The sequence below is a fragment of the Haliotis asinina genome, chromosome 7, assembly GCF_037392515.1.
Source record: "Haliotis asinina isolate JCU_RB_2024 chromosome 7, JCU_Hal_asi_v2, whole genome shotgun sequence".
Lineage (NCBI taxonomy): Eukaryota > Metazoa > Mollusca > Gastropoda > Lepetellida > Haliotidae > Haliotis > Haliotis asinina.
In genome coordinates this window covers 41,187,175-41,209,156 of record NC_090286.1, presented here as the reverse complement: position 1 = coordinate 41,209,156, position 21,982 = coordinate 41,187,175, and the positions used below count along the sequence as shown (strand labels likewise).

Here is a 21,982-nt window from a genome sequence, read left to right as displayed (position 1 = left end):
TGGTTCCAGTCACACTCCTAGTCGAGGATATTAGTTAAAAAACTCATTGGGATTCGCTTGAAATAATGTTCAGCCAGCAGAGTGCACGAGAAGTTCATTTAATGCTACTTTGTGTAAATTCATTCTCATTCACAATGCACTTGAAGAATTCCACTCGTTTTTCTCGGTTTTCGGTATATTCTTGTTAACATGGCTTTGGCAGAAATATCAAAAGACTATTTAACACAGATAATTGACCTCAAGTAACTTGGCTGCATAAATACTCGTTGGCATGCACTCGGGTTCATTCGGCAATTTCCGTTTAATTTCGAGTTAAACCACATGGAAAATGCAGTTACGATGACGTATTTGTTTTGTGACGTCATGCTATTGTTCGTCACTGTCAATCGCTACTGTGGCAGCAACACGATTCAACTCCCGTTCCTCAAGAATGGCACGTCAAACATAACATACAGCCTTCCTTTCATATGGAGGTAGGTAATTATACAAACTATGAGTGTAAGTGTAATGTCTGTTTTCGTCATAAGGAATATGTTTCTAGTAGATGACAGTTACAGAGTTAAAGCCAGTGATGTTAAACACTTGATAACTCAAGTTGCTGTTTTTATTCCAGTTAAACTTGGGAACGCGGGACGCATCGAAAGTTGATGAATTAGACGATGAAGTGTGGTGTATTTTAGCCCAAGGCGAACCGAAAGGTAACAGCGCATTGTTCCTTCCATGAATGTTATTTTTATCAACCGTATCAAGTCGGTTGTAGATGAACATTATATAGATTTACATAGGTATTTCGATTGGCAAGTAATTAAACATGGATTTTTCCTTTTCATTTATCGGTCCACATGAATGAACATGACAACCTTCCATAAAAATATGTATGCGTTAGAAAGAGTATAGTCTTGGTATGTTCTCGCCAAACACATCTAAACTTGCTCTCAGTGTTTTTATCATAAACGTTGTGAATGTTGTTGTGAATGACCTCCTAGCGCTAAAGTAGTCGTAAGTACCATACATTAGTATTAACTTACGTCTATCTTAGCGCTAAGAGGGTTTGAAAAATTTAGGCCCAGTACTTTTTATAGCTGCAACCCAAAGTCTCTATCCCCTTTGATAGCTGTGGGAAAGCACATAAAATGAGCCCCCTTTAAAAAATATCTTGAATTAAGGTTTCTAATGGGCTTGAGAGTCACAGACCTTTCCCACATATGGACATTACACACGTTTAACTGTTAGAAAATCCTGGACGTGTTTTCGTCAGAAGTATGGATCAAGGAACGAGTGTGAGCTTATGTCTAGGATCACACTGTAAAATGTACTCTTATTTCGTTTTATTTTAGGTTAATGAAGTCACTTGCATTGACGGGTGAAACATTTATTACGGGATTTTGAAACTGTAAAAGTAGCAGGTATATGTACTTAATCCACATTTCAGAGTTCCACAGTACTCCTCCGACAGGTTCGCTGAAACCAACCCCTGTCCGTGTAGCGCCTCGGATTCCATGGAACTATGGGGGATCTTACAGGCCAGTTGTAGCGACATCGAACCTTGCCCCGGCCTTCCGTCCCATTACTGGACATAGCGGGCATGGTCAGTATATTTCACAATAGCACCAAGACAACTGATTGGTGTAAAAGTATTTTATAGTTAGTGGTTCCACATCTGGAATCCGAAACGTCGTTCTCACATTTAGTTGTTACATTTATCAGATGCCAGTGAACTGCAGTCTGCTGGCCCGGATGTTGAGAAGCTGATCAGATCCATGAACATCACAGAGAGACGACTGAATTTTCAGCTGCTTCAAAGGTCAGATTGGAACCTTTCCTTCCCATTTAGACGTAAGACTCTGAAAACATACCTGATCCCGAGTGGAAGGTGATAGTGATCTATTCTCATTAGCACTTACAAAAAGACTAAGATTGGTGCATGTCGACCTGCAGTCAGGGCACATGTCGACCCGCAGTCAGGGCACTGAGGTCATTTTCAGACATATTTTCAGTAGACATACATTTATTGCAAGATTATCAAAATTTTGTACTGTTACATAAACTCATAAAGCCATAACATTATGATTTTATATTTTTAAGAGCTACGGTTTATTACTTCTAGCTGTTTGATAAATTACCTCTACACACTAAGATGACACAGTTTTGATTTGTGTATCGCCATAAGTGAGTTTGTTGGATAAACGTGGTTTGAACAGCATTTGACGCATGTCATAACATGTGAGAACTACGTCGACCCATCTGACTTGGATTTCAGACTGGATATTGTTGAGGAACTCCTAATGATCATATCATAGGTTCTACAGATTTAGCTTAACTCTTTTTTCCATCCTTTTGTGGCGAATCACCTCGTCCCTGCAGGAGTGTGCTGTTTGTTACAGGGCTCAGATGTATGAACGAGAGCATGAGCTCAGTCGGGACAGGGTGGTTCTCGCTAATAAACTCCGAGACTTGACAGAGTATGCTGAGAGTTTGGAACAGATGAACAGTGACCTGAAGACAAGCTTCAGACAAGTCACAGAGGAGAACAAGTCCCTCAGCAACCAGGTGAACCGCTTAGTGAATTACCTGGAGGTGTTGGCAGTCGAGGAACTACGTCTTCAGAGAGGAGAAGGGGAAGGTGTTAAACTCGGTGGTCTTGTTGAGAGCGTGGAGATCCTACAGGACGAGAGGTTTGACCAGCTGGACAGTTGGACAGACCTGTCTCCTTGCGATAGTGTCGTGGATGTAAGTGAGTCGGCCAATGAAGATGTCTCTGAGCGGTTCCATTCTCCGACTAGCAACAGTGTGGGGAGTGAAGTCAGGCTCATTGCCGAGGATACCCCTGCTGTTGTTTCGTCTAACCGGAAGACAAAGAAGTCACTGACACCCAGATCACTGCTCGGACGGCTAAGTGGAGCTTTCGGAAGACTACGGGCTCAGATTAAACTTGAGAGAAGTGTATTGAGGGATGGAAATTAAATTCATATATTTGTATATTATTTAGTATTATATTTTTGTTCAAGCATTTTGATACATCTTGGCTAATCAAAACTACGAGAAGAAATAAGGAAAATAAGTGTTAACATCGCGTTTATGAAGAAAATTGCACTTAAACAATACACGTAAGTCGCATGTGCGAGCGGGTATTTGTGCATGTCCTCATTAGTGGATCCAGGAACTTTCAATGGGGTGGCGGGGTGGTTGGGCGTTTCGACACACACCCAACCTCAGCCCCCAATCTCGTCAAAAGCCGACGAACTTAAGTGTGAAGAAAACGGGCTATATAAAGCCATTACCTTAAGCGTAAATAATAAATTGGAATCGATTTATAATTACGCATGGATCTTATCAAGTTATCATATCACTGTAGTTTACTAAAAGAAACATTTAAATAGCATGAGATTCGAACATGCCATGAAATATCTCAAGGGAAGAATGCCGTCCTTCAAAATACGGAATAATAAACGAGAGTTACTTCCCTTGCACTGGTAGCCGTAACATCAAACAAGAAGACGTCGTGAACAATTTAAATTTGCATGGGTATTTTTACTTTGAGACTACATTGTAACATTTGTCGTACAGACAGTCGTTGGTCTGAGACACGTGATTGGTAAGTAACGATGAATAGAAGAGGTTATAATTTCTTTCACGAGCCTAACTGTTTGTGGGGCCGTGTTATCAGCAATCAGCCGGTAATCTGTTCTGTCAGTGTCAAGGATCAGATTTGTGTGATCACAGGATACATACACTCTCCATCTGAAAATACCGTCTGCAGTTGGAGGCCCACTTCAGTGTCCAATGTCCATTCATTTATCAGTCGTTATTTACTCACTTTTTTTCAGTGGCCCACTTCTTTCTCAGTTTTTACTTCAGCCTCAGGCTCATGTATGAACGATCATCAGACAGATATAGATCTATATACTCTTCATAAGAAAGAAAGTTGACTTAGGGCAAATTTGAATTTTAAGAAAATATTTGAATCCCAAGATGGGGGAATGGTTGCCGATAACAAAAAGACTGGAAAAAAATGTTGAACAAAAACGTAACGTTACATTCAAATTTGCAGTGTTAGTCGCCAATTGCAAACCAAAAGTCAGAGTGTTCTGTAATCTGATTGGTTGAAAAACATGATTAAATGGTATTAGATTCCCGGAAACTGAAAGACTATTCACCGTGTATTGACACATAAACAATTGTTTTGTTGTGTCATCAACAGTGGTGACGTCATTCAAATCATATTGTGACGTAAAGTTAGAATGACGTCACAAATGAGCAACTCCAGATGCTACCATGAGAACCAGCTGAAACGGCCAGCTGATGACACTTCACTGCTGTGTCCATATTCGATGTAAACGAGTGCAGACACTAAAACCCCTTTGGTTTACTTTTGTGTTTACAATGTCGATAAACATCATGTGTTGGCCAATTTCCGGGTGTTATTGAGTATTTGAAGCACGGGAATATTTCATTTGAAACCTCCGGCTGACGCTGTCGGTTCCAAATGCATTCCCGTGCTTCAAATACTCAATAACACCCGGAAATTGGCCAACACATGATGTTTATCTCCTAAATCACATATTACACTTCACACACATCAAATCATTGTGTTTCAACTTGAGCTGAAGTCTATGACATTAGGCTTTAAAAAGCCAGACATCACTGGTACTCCACATGCATTGCTTAACCTACTATATAGACAACAAAAGAATACAAAGACTGATAGACGCTCAACAACTCCACATCATTGTCTGTTTATCAGAATGTGCATCACAGCATGAAATGGCAATGCACTTCAGTGTGTCCACACAGACCATCTCAAACCTATGGACCCAATACAACATTGCAGGGAGTGTGTAAATTATAGACCCTTGGCTAGAACACCACCTTGGTCAGCTTGGCTTTAACACCACCGCGAAGGATCACCACATCCAGTTGAGACGTCTTCATTCAAACACCACGGACACATCATCCACAACAATCCAAATCCCTAGACTGCGCCAAATCTCCAACCAGACAATTGGCTATGGGAAGTCAGACCTTTTTTGCCAGAAGGCCAGCTCAATGTCACATCGTTCACATTGTCAACATCAGTGGTTGATCTCCGTAGCTTGACAGTGCTAGACCTCACAAGTTTGACAGGACATTCTCTAGCAAAGCGATGTTCAGCCATTACCTTGGCCACCCGTGAAGGTACCAGGGTAGAACAGGCCTTCAGCAACTGCTTGCCATAAAAGGCGACTATGCTTGTCATAAGAGCCGACTAATGGGATTGGGTGATCAGGCTCGCTGACTTGGTTAACACATGTCATCGGTTCCCAATCGCACAAATCGATGCTCATGTTGTTGATCACTGGTCTGGTCCAGACTCAATTATTTACAGACTGCCGCCATATAACTGGAATATTGCTGAGTGCGGTGTAATACTAAACTCACTCACTCACTCACTGTAACCTTGGCCTTCACAATCACACAATTTGTCTCCCATTAAACATCATAGGATGCTCTTGATCTACAGCATGATCGACCACCTCAGACACTACAAGAAATGTGCACAGAAAAAGTATCAAAACATTCATCAAGACAGCATTCAGCACTTTTTATTTTCTGTGGGTCACCGCTACCAAGTTGTTATCAATGCTTGTGGTGGTCACACCAAATACTGACATTTTACTGACCAAAAGGCTTTAGTAGCCCTCTGTGGTTTTATCGAATACTTTCTCAATAATCATGTTTTGGAAATTTGTAGAACGGTGGTTTTACTGTAATTGAGCTAGGTTTGAAAAAGTTATACACACTCAGTAAGTTGACTCCAAAAGAGCATGGCAAGTTTCTTTTTTTGGAGAGTATATATCTCTCAGTGTTCTTTGAGTGGCATTTCGGAAGTAGGGAAGTACTCCAAGCCTCAGTATTGTCAAACATTATGGATACCATCTTCCTTTATTTCAATGCAAATTCTTGTACCATTGTCACCAAATCACCTTATTGAAAGTATAACTTTGCACATACTACAAATCTGCAAACACATCCAAACACAAAGACCTGCCTTTCCTTAGATTTGACTAACAAAATCATGCATGCCATTATACTCCGATTTTGTAGGTCAATGATCGCATATCTAACAGAAACATGATTTTTTGGAGACCAGCCTCATACAACAGTGGAATATTGCCAAGTGTGTTATAAACAACACACAAACTGAATGTGTCATAAGCAACACACAAACTGTGGAAATCTAACACAACTAACTTTGTGTGTTACAGGAAGAGCTGAGAGAGAGGGATCACCAACAGCGATGCTGGCCAGGATCATAGGACTTTCAACAGCTAGATATGGTAGATTTCACTTGATTAAATTCAAAACACTGAAACCTGTGTCGGAAGTTGAGAAAGGGCATGGTAACTTTATGAAAAAATCACTTCATAATTTGAAAATGTCATGTTGGCGATGCTTATTGATGTATCTCCTTTGAGTAACATTTAAAAGTTTGAGATGCAGATTTAGGCACTTTTAAACTGAGAGTAATGATATAAAGTACTGTTACTAATTCTCTTTGGTTGTTATAGGTATAGGATCTTGACAAATTATATACTACAGTCTTAACAACTGATCAAGGAGTAACCACTGTTTAAATTGGGATGATAAAACATATGGCATTTATGGACTTTATTTTGTAATTTTAAAGATGTATATGACTTTCATTTGACATGATTCTAAATTTAGGAGTGTCCAGGTGTGTCCAAATGTCCACTACTGTCAATGCCCCAAACCTGGCTGACATCAGGGATCAGCTGATGAAGTTCTCTGGAGGCAGTGTTGACCTTGACCTTGACTCTGGGTCAGGCATAGCAGTGCTCACTCTCAGTAATGTGAACAAGATGAATGCCATGTCAGGTATGTTCCCTCATTGAAGTCCCCTTATTCCACACACTTCCTTTCTGAAAATTCTAAAATGCATCATGAAAAAGACCAGCATAGTCAAGGTTGACTGATGTGTTGCTGGTGAACACGCATGAGTGTGACATGTGTGATGTGTTGTGGACACAAATGGGTGTGACCAGTGTGAGTTGTTGTGAACACAGATAGGTGTGACCTGTGTGATGTGTTACTGGTGAACACACATGGATGTGACGTGGCAGGTGTGTTGCTGGTGAACACAAATGGGTGTGACCTGTGTGATGTTTTGCTAGTGAACACACATGGGTGTGACATGTTGCTGGTGGACACACATGGATGTGATGTATTGCTGGTGAACACAGATAGGTGTGACCTATGTGATGTGAAGACACATGGATGTGATATGTGAATTGATCTTATTGGACACAAGTTATCTGCCTGTTGTGTTCCATGTGAAATTACATGGATCTCACCTGAAAAGCCATCATCGATATCTCCAGGGTACACATTCTGATAAGTCTCCATTATACCTTGGAAGCATCTACAACTCGGCCTGAAACTTTTATTACCTCCCTTTGCTGGCTCCGCATTCTGACAAAATCGCCAATCAGCTAAGCCACTGTTACAACTGAGCTTGCCAGTGTTAACAAAGATAGTGGTCACAGCTGCGAAGGTTTCTTCACAGTGTGACTCAGACTTGGAAGAAATCATGCAGACACATTGATAGGCCCTAAAATTTTAAAAATACATGCAAGAACTCCTGCCTCTTTCAGAGAACATATGCATGATTTGTGTTGCCAGCTTTTATCGGTTATATATTTGAAAAGCGAAAGTGAGTTGTGATTGGTTTGTTCAACTTCCCATCATACACACTTGATTTGATGAAAAGCCAGCCAAGGGAGGTAACAAATTTATTTTAGCCGTAGGTCCATCCAGGGTGTAGTGGAAATTCATCTGAATGTGTGCCCTGTAGATATTGAGGATGCTGACAAGCTAACACACTTGATATTTTTCTAGTGAATACCCCTTGCTATCACGTTTCAGTGAATATTCATTGGCTCCTATTTGGCTTTGAGTCCAAAGTAACATCTATCTAGGTAGATTTCTCTAAAATCTATTCCTCTTTCTCTGTCATTAGCACAGCAAATTAAGAGTACATGTAATCTGCTGATGCTTTCATTTGGAAGGTCACAATCAAATCGAACTGAATGAAACAATAACTCAAAATAAATCATTTAACAGATACAGGTGCTTCCTTTACAATATATATTAGGTCAGGAGCATCTAGTCGTGTAGTGGAATGATGTCCATACTTACATCCAAGACAGTGTGGTTCAACTAATATGAAATCTGTTGGTTGCATTGTTTTCAGATTCGTGGGGCCACCTAGTTTAAACTGTGATTTTGAGATTTTATTATTTATAAAAAATTACAATGATTTACAAATTTTGATGGAAAAAAGGTTGTTCAACCAATAACTTCAAAAATATCTTAACAGTTTCTTTGTCTGAGGAGAGGTACAGTACATGGGTTTGTTCCGAATGTCTTATTTTAGCCCATGGGAAAGTCGATAAGTCAGTAACTCAGCTCCACTTCCCTGCATTTAACCTTTAACCCGCTCGTTCATCTCATGCTATTGTGGTTCCCTGCTGACTATCCATATTGTCTATATATTATTTAGCAAGCCCAAACTTCCCGAGACCAACAGGTTAAGGGTTAAATCTCTCTCAGTAATGTTGGAATTCTTGCAAAAGCCACACCAAAATTCACAAATACTGAAAACTTTAATATGTTTGGTTTTGATGCTCAGCTAAACTTTTGAGTCACACCTGGGGTATTAATGAAGTGCTCACTAGGGCTTCAACGAATACACTATGTGGCAAATATATGTATCACGAATAATGAATGAATATGAATAGTTATCCATGAATATAATATTGTAGTTAACTGATTGATGTACAATATGGATCCCCCCATGCTGACGGTTAGTTTGTCGTAGTAATAACTAGTGATCTGACGTGACACTCAAATTTGGTAGTACATTAATAGGTGTAGTCCACAGTACATGTGCACCCATTGCAAACTAACATGACTTGCACTGCTGAGAGGCTAGTAACATATTCCATTCTTGCAGATCTCACTTTAATAAGAGTTCAAGTGAAACACGCTCAGACAAGGAATAAGAAAATGTTCATTCATGTTTGGTTCTGGTGACTATGAATAACAAATTGTATTTATGAAGGGCTACGGTTCCATTTATCGAATATGGAAGTGTATCATAACAGACTTACTGCTCATGTTTTTTGCAAATTCCTGCTTGTTTTCTTCTTGTAACCTACATGTATTTTTTATATTATCTTGTTAAAAATGTTCAGCAAGAATAATGAACTGTGAATGATTATTTTCTTGAAACATGGGACTCTTTCAAGCCAACGATATTCAGGGAGCAGAGCTGGTCCCTTAGGTGTGCCAGAATGTCATGGTCCAATTCCCCAAGTCTTTCTTGATTCATGTTATATCTTACTGTCAAATCTCTGTTTGTGGGAATAAGTTCTATTAAGATATAGGTTTGATGATGGGACAGATTTTCTCAGAAACCCTTATAGATAGGGAAATCATTTGGTATGCGAATTCAGTACCAGAAACCAGGGATGGGGGGAGGGACACATTTTCTCAGTAAATACTATACATTGGGAATTTGATATGTATTTTCAGGACACAAATGCCTTGATGGAGTTTGACTTAGCACATGTTATCCCCAGTGGGAACAGATTTTCACCATTATAGAAGGGAAACCAAATGTGGTATGGCTTTTCAGGAGTTGAATGTCTGGATTGAAAAACTGGAAGCATGGGGCAGTGGATATTGATGACCATGTCTTCTTGTTATACGATCTGACGTACTTTTGAAACATTGTATACACAATAGGTTTTATCCAGGAGAATCCATGTGAGCTTCAAAAGATTCTTGATGTAACTGTATATGTTTGATTATGGAACCTTTAATTATAGGCCAGATGATGGTAGAACTGGCGGACAGAGTTACTGAACTTGAATCATGGACGGAGGGTAAAGCTGTTATCTTCAAAGGAGCTGGCAACACATTCTGTTCTGGGGGCGACCTTGGCACAGTCAGAGGGATTCTTCGTCCTGAAAATGGTTATGAAATGTCCCGTTTCATGCAGAACACAATGACCCGTTTCTGGAACTTGCCCCTGTTGACCTTTGCCCTTATTCAAGGGAGAGCACTAGGTGGTGGTGCAGAATTGACCACAGCATGTGACTTTAGACTGATGGCATCCTCAGCCAAACTGGGCTTTGTCCAAACCAAAATGGGAGTGACCACTGGATGGGGAGGGGGTACTACGCTTGTGAAGCTGCTTGGCAGAACAAAGTCTCTGAATTTACTCTGTAGTGGTCGAATACTGGATTCAAGGACAGCTAAAGAGATGGGGCTTGTGGACCATGTGTTACAAGATGTGGAGGCGGAACTGACCTATGTGAAGGGTTGGATAGCTAGCCAGTACTGCAGTGCTGATAGGAGCGTTGTTAGAGCAATGAAATGTGTTGTTACTGCTACAAGTGACAATAATGTTAGTGAAGCTTTACAGATTGAGAGGAACATATTCCGGACTACATGGGCAGGACCCTCTCACCTTGCTGCTTTGAACAAAAATGTTAAACATGATTAGGACATTATAAAGAATGTGTTGGGTGTCATAGAGAATAGATTGAAAAAAATGAAATGGTGTGAAGGGAAAATGTGACGTAAAATTGGGTGTGATTAGTAGAGCATTTTCAGGAATGTTTTTGGTGTCTGAAAGAATACTGTGGTTGGAAAATATTAAATATATTTTCATGCATTTTTTCAGTGTTTGTTGTTTCCAGATTCAATGTTGAGGAAAGATAAAAGACTAGGAAAACCTGATGGCTCAGGGAATAGTTAAAACAATGTTCTATGGGCATGGGACAAATCCCAGCTGAGTGATTGATCTACGTCAGTGATGCTGTGCCCTTGTTCAGAATAGGTATTCAGTTCTAATTCATCTAGAAGGCCACTTAATTGCTTTGTATTCCTTGTGATATTTACAGGTGTTAATAGCTGGAATATTTTGGACTAGATTAATGTAACAGATGTGTGTGCTTGGAGTCCTGACCTGAGTTACAACCTCTAAGTATTCTATTCATATCATGCCCATAATTTTATTGTAGAAGGTAACAAAGAAGTGATGTACATTTGCCACTTTCACAAAACCCACAAGGATGGGTAAGGTGATAATACTTCCGACGGATCATGGATTTGAAGTCATGACCTGTGAAGTGCAACAACCAAGGCACCATTTTAGCCTCTGTAGCCACCAATAACCGAAGGCACTGCCAAACTTGGTTTGGATGTCCGATAAACAAAAAAGATCCATATGTTACGACAACACTGTCAGGACATATTTATTAAGACACTCTATAGTTTGTAAATGTACCAACATTAGTTGAAGAGCTGGGATAATGAATGCCCTTTAGACCAAATATGGATTCTCAAAGAGACTCTGATACTGATCTTGGGGTCAATTTGGATCAAATAACAAAACTTCAATAGAATAAATGTACAAAAACAAGTCATTGTCTCATACCCATAAGTGACCTATAGATCAAGCATGGTAGTAGAATCTGTGCTAGGTAGTGTCGCAAGGAACGACTAAAACAAAAAATATTTTTTCCAGGTACAACAAGCAAAGTTCATGCTTTAAGGTTCATACTCTACTGATAACGCTGGATTACTTCACATTGACAGAGCGCCACAAAGGTGTCTTTATGTATAAAACCTATTTCCCTTCCGCAGTGTGTGCTCTGACATACCCTGGGGGATGTTAAAGCAGAACAAAAATACACATTTTTTAAAAACAAGTGTTCTCCATATGCAGGATTGGCTATACATGTAATCGAGGGACTATGATATATCCTAGATGGTACAGTATGTAACAGGGATTACGTTATTCAAGGTGCCATCAAAGCATGTTATTACTTGCAATTTGAAAGGTTTCTGTGAGGTACTTGTGCAAATATCCGGCTAGGAGTGTAATTACCACCGCTTCACTTTCGCATCTTTCACACAATCAGCTTCCCCGAAAAAAGCCTTTCCTCTTCTCTTCCTCTCCATGCATTGGGAAACGTTCAATATTAATATTATCAATATATATAATCCATCTTCATAGCAAAAATGCCCCACTGCTTGCCTTCTCTGAGGAGGCAAAGCACTTTGCATAACGCTCGAACTGGGAGCAGTTGAAAGCCAAGATACACGTATGAAAAACTAAAACACTTTCCAGTTAAACACCAAATAGTTTCCTCTAGCACAATGAGAATAATAATTAATATGTAATGATTATTGAAAAAAAAAAATTGGCAAATTTCTATGGAAAACAAAAGTTCAACAGTCGAGGAAATTGGCAGCCATGAGTAGCTCAAGTGCTATTTCCGGTGCAATGGGAAACTCTGGGATCTCTGTCGAGCTGTTGGTGTACCGGACTTTGTAGGTGAAGTACATACACACTTTCTGTAGGACATGTGACCTGAAAGTAAATTAACAAATCAATAAATATCTCATCTGTAACCTGAATTCACCGACAGCAACTAGGCTCTGACTAGTGTGGTTTCAAGTAACTTCTATCTACGAATCCAAAATGTAATTCCAAAAGGAGCGATGACATGTTTCTATGGACTACCACATTAACCATTAGGTATTGACAGTAATAACGTAATACCTGTAATACTGGAACTGAAATCTTTTGATCATGTCAGTGGCAAAATATTTTGAAAGAGCCTCTTAAAATAAGAGCTGCTAGCACAGAACAATCTTGGATGCAATTTACTGTAAATCCTACAGGGCTAAGAATCTTGGGCTAAAATTTTGTTTTAGCTACTGTCAAGATTTACAGGTGTTAGGATCATTTTAGTCCATGAATCAGCTACACAAGATGATCTGCAAGCAAGATGGGGTCAGTTTCACAAAAAACAAAACCAAAAAAACCACCTGTTTTAGTTTCAAACACTGCCATTTCATTTTCCACAACTATGATTCTCAACACCTCGACACTGAGTACCAACCACAGATTATGTGTCAATGATAATGCCAATAGGGACTAATTCAATCAAGACAATTCCTCATTCTACAAATATAGCTTGATTTAATTTCTGTCCTGATTATGTCAGTAAACTCATAGCCAAATCTGAGGATGTGTTTATTCTTATTTCAGTATGTATATCCAGGGTAATTCTTTTCTTTAATGCACATTGCAATTTAGAAATTGGTCAGATGAAATATCTGATAAGGGGATCACACATTCTCAGTAAAGAGCAGATTTTAGTACTTATACTACCATCCAGCTATTAGGTATGGGAGTGTGTATTTGAATCCTGGATGGGACTCAACTAGTGGTATTCTGATTAACTGAAATAATCAAGATTGGTCGCAGTGACCGATGGATCATAATTTTCAAAATCGTCAGGGCCTGAAAACTTGTTGAATTCTTGGAAAACTCACTTCACTACCTCATGACTGAATATTTCTTGAAGACTTCAGGAAGTGTTTGTTCATGATATATTGGTCATCACTTTAAAGTATCAAGTTGCATCATGTTTATTCATATCTACAAAAAACAACATGGACAGGGAAATCTGAAAAATGATGCCTAACATTTTTCAATGACTGGCCATTGGTAATGAAGAAATCATCAGTTGTGAGATTCAACAAATTCCAAACACAGGACTGAACCCAAATCTGCAAGAATATCTACTTTACTGAGAAAGTTTATAAACAAAATATGCATATGACACTTCCTCAATGGCAATGTGTGTTTCTAGCTTACAGTCATGGGAGTCAATCTGCACTTGTCAGTGGGGCACACAAAGTATGTCATCAAGACTACCAGTTGCAAGACTTCAACATCTGTGGAAGCCACAATAACTGTGTGGGTTAGGTCACAGATTTTGTGTGCTGACAATAATGTACTTCGCCCTCACTGTTAGGGTTGGGACTTGACCCAAAGAAGTACAAGAATCTGTACCTAGCTGAGAAAGTGTAATCCCAAATATAACATGTAAGATAATTCCTAAATACAGGGTATGACTAGTCACTGCTTCATCCAAATAACTTGAACCTTCTTAAAACCGTGTAACATACAACAGAGAAAAGTACATGTAGTATTTTGTCACCAGTTCCTCTGTCCATATGCACACCAAAGTTTAAGTATTTCTAGATAACTGTGGACAAAAGTCAAATTAATGATTGCTACCTTAATCCAAACCCATTCACAGTTATCCAAAGATTTGTGCAAGTGGGATAAGACATAGGCTTAGCAAATGTAAAATTGTCTGAAAGTGTCTCGTCAGATCAATCATTTCTAAGACTGTTATGCATGAGTGTATTCTTATCTTAATGCCTGTCATCACAATGCCAACGTTTACAGACGTCTCATAACAGTTCACACTGAATAAAAATTTCACCCATAAAACTATCACATCCCAATGCCTTTGCATGTGATTTCAAATCCTCCAACCTACAAAAGGATAACACAGATCATTCCAAATGAATTATTGTGTCAATGGGACATATTTTGAAATGTAATTGACCTTCTGTGATTAATGCAAAGAGGTGACATACAGTTTTCTTCACTTGTAATCTCAGTCATTCATATTTATCATGACCATTTTGTGATGCTACAACCACTAACATACACACATACATTACAAAAGTCAATACTTACGGTATTTCTCTAAAATTAATCTCATTCGTCTCATTTTCTGAAAACTGACCTGAAATAAAATGAAATCAATATAGAGTGATATGGACATATTAAACATGACCTAAAATTTCACAGAAAGTGGTTTTAATAAAAGAGACACAAGACAAATATAAACACAGTCTTCACTCATATGTGTGGTCTATCAAACATTTGAGGTGAGAACTAACTTGACACAATGACACTGACATCTTTGGTACTATCCAGATTGTCAGCTGGTCGTTTTGGCTAGATAAAGAGAAACTACCAGTTCCTCATGAGATCATGCTCTACCCTCTTACCCTCTTATGTTTCCAAACTTCTAAGCCATAGACACTAAATATAAATGACTTAGTCCACAGATTAAGAGTCTACAGATGAGGTAACATCGTGGACATGATCTATCTAAATGAAGCTCTGAAATAACATCTGGGACTATAGTATAAAGCTAAGTGCTCCATAAACAGCCTTATATACCCTGAGTATAGCATTCATATAGCAATGCAATAGAACATCTTCCCATGTGGCTGGGAAAACCATTTGTCCACCTCACAAGCCCTGACAAGTTCCGATTTGAGAAGATGATGATACCTCTATCCATATTACATGAAGATCTGAAGATACTAATTATTCAACACCAGGAGTACATACTCTGTATTTATTAAATACAGGAGTGCTGGAAAAGCTTATAGGTACGTTTAGAGTACTGAATGGACTTTAATGGAGTATGACTATGCCAAGACGAACAAGTGATACTAGTAAGCAGTTCCTTCATAATGCACACAGCAATTTGATTACTTGATCATTTACATGCTGTCGAGGCAGAGTTTCATTTCAGAAAGAAACTTGTAATTTGTTTCTGTGCTGCCATGTTTAAATGCATGTATGCATAGTTACCAATCAAAATTTACCAAAGATGATTTGTTAAGACATGCGGTTTCACTCGGATTCCCAAAACATGACATGGGAAACCCCAATGTGTCGCTATCACATAAATTCTAAATGGGACACTGCTTGAAATCAGATAGATATCTTCTGGATAACTATGTCTGTAGATGATTGTAAGATTGTACACAATTGCTGTGTGGCATATCTGCTATGTTTTCCAAAGCATTTCATACAATATCAAGCATATCTTATATCCATACAACTGCAGATATGGTCCTTATCTGTAGCGTTGCGTTGGCAAAACATGAGTGAACTCTCCTGCCTAATTATACTCATCTAAGATGAAGCTCTTCAACAAATCAGCGGTTCGCTTTCTAAAACTATTTGACTATTCTTGTACTAATGAAAATCTACAGAGAACCAAAATATTCCTTCACTGCTATTCTGTTTAGGTTTAGATACCATGGCACTAAAAAAAGTTACAGGATCTGTGAATGAAGTGTTCGCAAATAGCATCTAACTCTCGGGAAAATGTGGAAGATTCGCCAGCAGTCCAATGGAAGTCAACAACCCACCTGCCCAGTGTCTGACTGTCTATTACAGAATGACCTTGACTAAAGTTGTTACATGTGAGACGTCACACTTGATCACTGTTTATAAATTCCATGTTTGTTACTAATTTCAATGCCAATTAAAAGAAATGTGTAATCTGAAATGTGTGTTTAATTTTTATTCTATGGGTCCTGTGAATTTTCAGTGGGTCAGACAAACGTATGAAACTTACAGGACCCAATGTCATGTTACTTTGAAACATCACTCAATGACAATCAGGATTACTGTGAAAGAGCAGAGATTTATTTGGCATTATCCCAGCAAGACTACGGCAGAACACGATGTGTGATATGTCCACAACAATATAGTGATGTTACTGTACTTCTACAACTTTATGTTTGATATGTTTTTGAGACAAAGAAATCAGAAATTACAGTGCTACACTCAGATGTACCAAGTGTGAGAGATCCTCCTACTGACTGTGTAGTTCACCTGGTGAGATGTTCGATTGAGGTTTCTTTCCCATCTTAAGTAAACCTACGAAATTAATGTGAAATATTACCATCAATGGCTCGATAAGAAACAAGCACTGAAGAGACTTTGCATCTGTGTAAAAGATGTTTTAATAAAATTTAACACAATAAGCCCCTAAAGCTAAACACTTGAGCATCAAACATTGATGTTCACATTACACCCTATATATTGTCAACATTTAAATACCTGAGGCATTTATTTTTACAATGTTTGGGGTTTCAAAACTCATAGTTGACATGTTTCAACATATTTACAATTACTAATTCTTCTAAACTGATATATAACCCATCAAAATTTAAGAGTCGCTAGAATAGCCACTTACTTCAGTCAGCTGGTCTAAACTAGATTTTGCAAAATATTCCAGTTTCTTACAAGGTACTGTTTACATGTGAACTGACGTATTATAAAACAAATTCTTAACATAGAAAAGATGATTGTCGTGAGTTCAATGAATTAAGACACCCAGTGAAAATTGGCAAATTCTCAACAAATATTTACACCAAAATGCAGCTGTTTACATGCGGGAACATATTTGCTCTTGCTTTTCAGCAATTTGACCAATGATCCTTGTGAAATTCATCAGCACATGCTTTGCAGTTGGCCCCTCAAAGTTAGTGGAGAAATTCATCTCTGATGTAACCATATATATACAGTGAGTGCTTTAAGTGAGTCTAAACTTTGGATGGGTAGTATGTTAAGGAAATCATTTCCATAAGCAAGTGAAGACACTCAAACCATGCTTAAAAATGATACCCTGTTTAACCTACCAGGTCCACTTAACATAGCCTTGATCGTTCCGGATGTGAGGGCGTGGTCTCGCTTGACAATGAATTCGTGTCCGTCCGATGAGATTAACTTGACATACATGGCATCGGGCCCCTCGCATCCCCCATACACTTTCTCATCATCCCCCTTGTCTTCCTTTGTGTCAGACATGGCTGTCAGCTACTGGGGGAGGGGACAACGCCGCCCACCTACAGAATCCTGAAACAGATAGCATGAAAACAAATGATCCAGACATACTGCTGAAACAAATATATAGTTGTGACCATCATGACATACTTCCACATCCACTGAGATTGTCATTCATGACAAGAGCAGGGCTGGATCACAATCACCGCTGCATGAATAGTTATTAAAAAGGATTAACCAAAACACAAAATCACTCTCCAAATTAGCAATGTTTGCCCCAGGCATGAAAATTTAGGAGTCATGATGACTCCTTGGTGTCGTGAGATGGAGTCATGGGCTTTTTCAGGGGGTCAACTTCAGTTTGCAACTTTCATTACACTGTGATTGTTTATTAATGATGTAAACCAAGGTAAGACAGGTCAGGTATTTTATCAGCAGTGAGTAGTTTAAACTTACTAGTTCTAAACAAGAGCAAATTACAAACTTAGATTATCCAAACCTAAGGTCCATGATCAGTGTGTCAAAGATGATGCAAGCTTCTAAATTCACTGTGTATTTGACGTAATTTGAGCATCAAATATGCAGGTTTTCTGCATTAGGGCAAATACTGAACTAGAAAAACTAGAAATGTCAAGATAATAAATACTGACATTATAATTTCTTGCTACACATCAATGCCACCACTTTTGTTGTATTTCAATACTATTAGTCTCAATCTCCATGTACACATTTGACCCTTATCAGAAATTTGTCAACTTATTCTTGAGGGGATAAGGCTGGTTGTTGGTGTTACCACTTGAGGTTCGGTATTACCAAAATTTTAGCATTGTGTTGTGTCAACATACTGCAATATGCAATATACTGTGACAGCACAACAAATATTTTGAGGCAATGAAGTTATTGTTTAATTGCTTTGAAACAATGGCACTGGTCACTGTCATGACCAATGATTTTATTCCCTCCCTTTGCTGGCTCCGCATTCTCACAGTAGCCAATCAGCAAAACTGCCATTACAACCGAGTTTGTCAGTGTCACAAACATAGAGATCGCCGTCGCAAACGTTTGCATTACGATCTGGGGAAAATGATACAGTGAGTGAGTGAGTTTGGTTTTGCTGCACTCAACAATATTCCATCTGCATGGCAGCGTTCTGTAAATAATCGGGTCAGGACCAGACAATCCAGTGATCAGCATAAGCATCGATCTGTGCAACTGGGAATTGATGATGTGTCAACCAAGTCAGCAAACCTGACCACCCGACCCCGTTAGTCGCCTCTTATGACTAGCAGAATCGCTGTTTATGGCAAGCATGGGTAGCTGAATGCTATTCTACCCCAGACCTTCATGGGTCGGAAAATGATACATACGAATTGACAGGTCCAAAACTTTAAAAAAACACATGCTAGAACTCCCTCTATCTCTTTCAGAGAACCTCCCCGTGGTTTGTATTGCCAAGTTTAATACGCTAGATAATTTAAAAAGCAAAAGAGAGTTATGATTTTTTGCACAACTTCCCAGCGTAGACACCTGTTTGAATAAAAAGCCAGCCACGGGAGGTAATAAATTTATCGGACTGAGCCGTAGATGCATTCAGGGAATAGAGGAGAGCCACTGATATATTGGATATCAATTGAAAATGTTCCTAAAAGAAGACTTTGCCGTTACCTTTTGAACTGGAGAAAAAAGTGTCTGAAACAGTGTCTGCCATTTTGTTTTGTTTATCAATAGAATAAGTACCAGTATCAATAATATGAATTTAGTATTTAGTATTATTTTTGAGGCACTCATTACAGTTATAGGATTTCTGATGCATGAAAACAGGGTTACCACTGAAATTCTTGATTCTTATATTCAGTACATACACAAGAAGCCACAAGGCTACCCTACTCGCCCAATGATAAGGAATACTATCACTTTTTCACCCAAAACAATATGATGCACTATAGGTGTCATTTGTCATCTTAGTTTGTGTGGAAAACCTGTCATGTTAACAATAGATTATATCTGTTCGCTGGGGGTGGGGGTTGGGAGGAAATCATTTTTCATTTTATGATTAGACAAGATTAGTAATAAAATTACCATACCAATGGCAGACCCCAAATGAGAGAATGGGTAAAAGACAACTTTAATTGATGTCTTGTTTGTTGAGATATTACTGTGTAATGAACGGTATATTTATATTTCAACATAGCATGGCTCACTCCCTTCAATGATGAACAGAAGAATATGTCTGCAAGTCACTGAAGTCAATCTGGCATAGATAAAATTCCAATGTGCTGAGGAACCTCTGAATAATAGCAGATGACTTGTGTAAGCCTTCATCAGTTGTTCATAGTCATAGTGACAGACGCTTGGTCTTCCAAAATGGATTCCTTGAAAAATGGATTCCTTGAAAAATGTGGAGAGTGAAAGGGGTGGTGGGGTGGATTGTGCAACACATGACAATGTTGATAAAACGCTGGACCAACGTGGAAGATTTGCTTCACGTATCTCTCAATGAATTATAAGGTCTTTCAAGCAGTTGAAATTCCAGATTTGCACAATTGTACCAATTGGAATACCAATTCCATGATCGTCACTGGTATGTTTATGTACTAACCATGGGAGTCAATCGCGATTCGTTGACTGTAGATCTACTACTAAATAAAACTGCCTTAACACGCGTGGGTTGGTCTGGATTCGATCGACTGTACGGTTTCGTAAACATGCCACCATACATGAAAACAAGCTTTTCAAATGATCGAATCCAAACGGAAATGTAAAATAACTAACGACACATGATCTCACGCTACTTTTGAACGCCTCAATTACGGCAAAAGCATTGTTTTAAATTCGAAGCGGTCACCTATTTTCGTCATAAAAATGGCTGAAAACACGTTTCCTTGTTCAAAATTACACGCAATTTGCCAAGACCTGGTGACTAATCGAACAGAACAAATGGTTGTATATTGTTTCTAAAGTAGTCACTTCAGCGTATTATTCTTCATGAAAGCTCATAATTCATACTCACCGAAATAAAGGTAAAAGTCTCAGGGTTAACCCCTGATATTGACAAAGCAAAACAAGTATTCACAACTCGACTGTCCTTACCAACAAGTGACCCGGATGTAGATCACATGACCAACGGGTCACTACGTCACATCCGTTTTCGATAGGCGCGCGAATAGGCGAGGATTGTTTTCATAGAAACTGGATTTTGTGAAGTCATTGGATTCAAATGAGATTTCATATTAAAAATAAAAACAATTTATAACTTAAATTCCACATGTTCCAGCTTTTCATTATACACAATGCAACAGAGTTAAATGTTTTGAACAATAACACAAATAGCTCAGTTCAAACTTGGGCAAAAATTACTGATCATGCATGTTCCTGTTATGTAAGAAGTCTACAACTCGCATAGTTTTATGCTGACCCTCGAAAATACAATACATACTTAAATTAACGTTTTTTATTTCAGGCAATATAGATCATAACGAAGACAGCAACAAGGCAAAGGTATTTTACTTGAATACAAATTAATATTAATAATATTTTTCATTTATAGATCTTGTTTTCCAAATAAAGTACGTTACGCAATCTCCAAAATTAACCAACAAAGCCCTACTGTATTACATAGGTTAACAAATCCCGTTACCATGGTCAAAACATACAAGCTGTGACATGTGTGACACACTCTTGAAAGTGTTGTGTGAAGGATAGCCATGGCTGAACTAAAATCTGACCACACTGTTCAGGCCAGCGTGAAATCAAACATTTGACAAAATCAAATATTCATTCATTCATTCATTCATTCATTCATTCATTCATTCATTCATTAAACAAACGCAGGGCGAACTGGATACAAGGGAATCATCTCATTATATCTTGCATGACGGTGTGATGTTGTCTGTGCAAATCTGTATTAATGGTACTACAAGGAAGCCTATAAATATTGCAATATGTTTTACTATAGTAAAAAACGTACCGTACTGAACATATAAAAAGCAAGATAAACTACTGTTAAAAGATATAAGATATAGAGACAATATGAATATGTTGATGATTGTAGTCAGTGCAGCAGTTCACGCATCGTTACGCATCACTAGTTTTTTCAGAAATTTCCAAAGTCCTGGCGCTGTGCACTCAGTGTTTTGTTACGGCTGTATAACTATCGCCCCTACACGTAATTATCTCCTTAATGGTCGTGTATTGTACTTGTATTGTATTGTAGTTTGCAGAATCTCGTTCTGAGTCGTGTGCACGACAATGGAATATAATTATGTCTACAGCAACGTTATTTCAGAGGTATAAAGTCAGTTATGTATACTAATACAAAAAAATTGTCACGTATAATTATATAACGCACTCAGCTATTACAATTGAGACAATAACTCCCACGATTGAGACAATAATTAAACTCCATACACTCAATTGCATGCATGGTAATCTACCTAATGGTTA

The 21,982-nt window shown here is 38.5% G+C and overlaps 3 protein-coding genes across 3 annotated transcripts; 2 read left to right on the top strand and 1 right to left on the bottom strand.

The window, feature by feature from the left end:
- The first annotated feature begins 467 nt into the window (after positions 1–467).
- LOC137291998 (uncharacterized) lies at positions 468–2,964 on the top strand. Its single transcript, XM_067823552.1, has 5 exons — positions 468–473; positions 614–698; positions 1,433–1,588; positions 1,708–1,804; positions 2,385–2,964. Exons 1-5 carry the CDS (start codon positions 468–470, stop codon positions 2,962–2,964), a joined length of 924 nt encoding a protein of 307 aa, XP_067679653.1.
- Positions 2,965–3,451: 487 nt separating this feature from the next.
- Positions 3,452–11,564, top strand: LOC137291643 (ethylmalonyl-CoA decarboxylase-like). The gene is made up of 4 exons (XM_067823054.1): positions 3,452–3,595; positions 6,246–6,317; positions 6,706–6,876; positions 9,891–11,564. The coding sequence occupies exons 2-4, from the start codon at positions 6,278–6,280 to the stop codon at positions 10,568–10,570; spliced, it is 891 nt and encodes a 296-aa protein (XP_067679155.1). The 5' UTR covers positions 3,452–3,595; positions 6,246–6,277; the 3' UTR covers positions 10,571–11,564.
- Positions 11,300–20,689, bottom strand: LOC137291644 (elongin-C). Its single transcript, XM_067823055.1, has 4 exons — positions 20,550–20,689; positions 17,395–17,611; positions 14,639–14,687; positions 11,300–12,445 (listed from the first exon to the last, which is right to left on the bottom strand). The coding sequence occupies exons 2-4, from the start codon at positions 17,561–17,563 to the stop codon at positions 12,304–12,306; spliced, it is 360 nt and encodes a 119-aa protein (XP_067679156.1). The 5' UTR covers positions 17,564–17,611; positions 20,550–20,689; the 3' UTR covers positions 11,300–12,303.
- Between the last annotated feature and the right edge of the window lie 1,293 nt (positions 20,690–21,982).